At 38.4% G+C, this 2209-nt stretch overlaps 1 protein-coding gene across 2 annotated transcripts in view; it reads right to left on the reverse strand.

Annotated features, from left to right (window-relative positions):
- LOC108763249 (band 7 protein AGAP004871) overlaps nt 1-2209 on the reverse strand; it is a 180277-nt gene that overhangs the window by 94835 nt on the left and 83233 nt on the right. For both annotated transcript variants that reach the window (XM_018510715.1, XM_018510724.1), the window contains one exon: nt 808-880. In XM_018510715.1, coding sequence (XP_018366217.1) covers nt 808-880 — 73 coding nt within the window. The remainder of the gene's footprint in view (nt 1-807; nt 881-2209) is intronic.

The following is a 2209-nucleotide window of genomic DNA, read 5'->3' on the forward strand; positions in this document are numbered from 1 at the left end:
CTCGCCCTGATGAAGTGGACTGCAAGGTTCACGAAACGTTGGCATTCCAAGAATGGATTTGAACACGGAGAAAACCCGCGAAACACAAGATTGTCATAAATGACATGTTTTTATTCTGTGACTTCTTAATAATTTCAATTTTATAACGACTAAATTTTAGGCTCGTAGCCCTTTTTCGTTCTGTTCTTTAGTAAAATAATGATACATACTCATACGCCGAGCCGCACCATATGTATGCGCGCCGCCCCTGATCTATGCGTAACATGGAGCGCTCATTTGTTAACTTAAAATTGCTCTAATTTAAAAAGTACTGTTGGAACGCAATTTTGTCAGAGGAAAAAGTTGCTTCTTTTGGCATATACAATCATGCTGTGCAATCCATATCCGCGAATTCTTAAACATCCTGTATAATAAGTATGAGACCACAACGAAAAAAAAGAGAGCATGAATAAGGTGGTAAGTATAGAGGATCGTAAAGAGTGGGAGAGAGAACTGCAGCACACTTCAGTGAGTACAAGGCAAGGCAACGGGTTGGGAACAGAACGTAATGAGTGGGAGAGAAAAAGAACAAACTTCCTTTCCCGCAGACCCCTCGCCAAACGACGCACTTGTCCCCTCCGTTGTCGCTTGAACTCAATATCTGTGACGCATTCTTCCCTTGACCTTCACACAACATACACATCGCATATACATATACGCACTAACACATAATGGCTTAAAATCTTCATAGCTTATCTATTTACATAATTAAACAGATTACATATTTTCTGAAACAAATGGATTAATGTAATAGTGTTAATCTCTTACCGGGACCTTTAGCACCGCCTGATAGAAGACGTCCTAATCGAAATATGACAGCTCTTTCATACTCCTGTACAACCTGTAAGGTTAAAAAAAGACGTATTCTCTATTGTAACTTACAATTTTACTAAAATTTTATAAATTAAATACAATATAATAATAAATAATATCATGTTCCCATCTATTTTAGGTATGTAGACGATATTATCATTGCTTTGCCAAACGATCAAATCAGTTCCACACTTGATACTTTTAACTCATACCATGAAAGAATCAAATTCACTGTCGAGTTTGGTGATGATGTTGAAATAAGCTTTTTTGATGTAAAGTTAATGATAGAGAATGGGAGATTGATTTTTGATAATTATAAGAAGCCCACAAATTCTGGGAGATATTTGAACTTTTATTCAAATCATCCCCTGATACATAAAAAAGGTGTAGTAATTGGGCAGCTCGACAGGGTATTGTTTCTTTCTCATCCACAATTTCTTGAAAAAAATATAACATACGAGGGTCGTCTGAAAAGTTTTGAGCCTCATCATGAAGATGGCGTTACTCGTCAAAGCCATTCTGGTATTATAATCGTAATACTTACGAAAGAACTGTGACAATTGTGGCCACTTTGGACGTTCAGTTCTTGTTTGACAATCATTTGTGTCGTCATTTTGTAAAAATGCAAAAAATTGAATATCGTGCTATAATTAAATTCTTGCATTTGAAAGGCAATACGTCTACGCAAATTAAAGCCGAGTTGGACGCTGTTTACGGGGATTCTGCCCCATCATTTGCCACCGTGAAAAGATAGGTAGCTAAATTTAAACGTGATCGTACCAGCTTAGCTGATGATGAGCGTTTGGGACGGCCAACAACTGCGACCACTACCAATAACATCGAAGAAATTCATCAAATGTTAATGGACAACCGTCGAATTAAGATTAGGGTGATAGCAGAGGCTGTTGGCATATCAAAAGTGGCACACAAACGTTTGTCATATATTGACTGAAGAATTAGGCATGCGTAAGTTAACCGCGCGTTGGGTGCCGCGCTTGCTCACTCTGGATCAAAAACGAATTCGAATGAACATTTCTAAGGCCCTGTTGGAACGGTTTAAGCGAAACGAGTCAGATTTTTTGCATCGATTAATAACGGTTGATGAAACTTGGGTCCATCACTTCACTCCTGAAACGAAAGAACAATTAAAACAGTGGACTGCGAAGGGTGAACTTGCTCCGAAGAAAGCGAAGACGGTTTTATCGGCGGGAAAGATGATGCCGACTGTTTTTTGGGACAGTTATGGAATTGTGTTGATCGACTATCTTGAAAAAGGTAAAACAATAACAGGGACATACTACGCATCATTGCTTGACAAGCTGAAGGCAGAAATTGAGAAAAAACGACCGCATTTGAA

The sequence above is a fragment of the Trachymyrmex cornetzi genome, unplaced genomic scaffold (genome assembly GCF_001594075.2).
Source record: "Trachymyrmex cornetzi isolate Tcor2-1 unplaced genomic scaffold, Tcor1.1 scaffold1100, whole genome shotgun sequence".
Taxonomy (NCBI): Eukaryota; Metazoa; Arthropoda; class Insecta; order Hymenoptera; family Formicidae; genus Trachymyrmex; species Trachymyrmex cornetzi.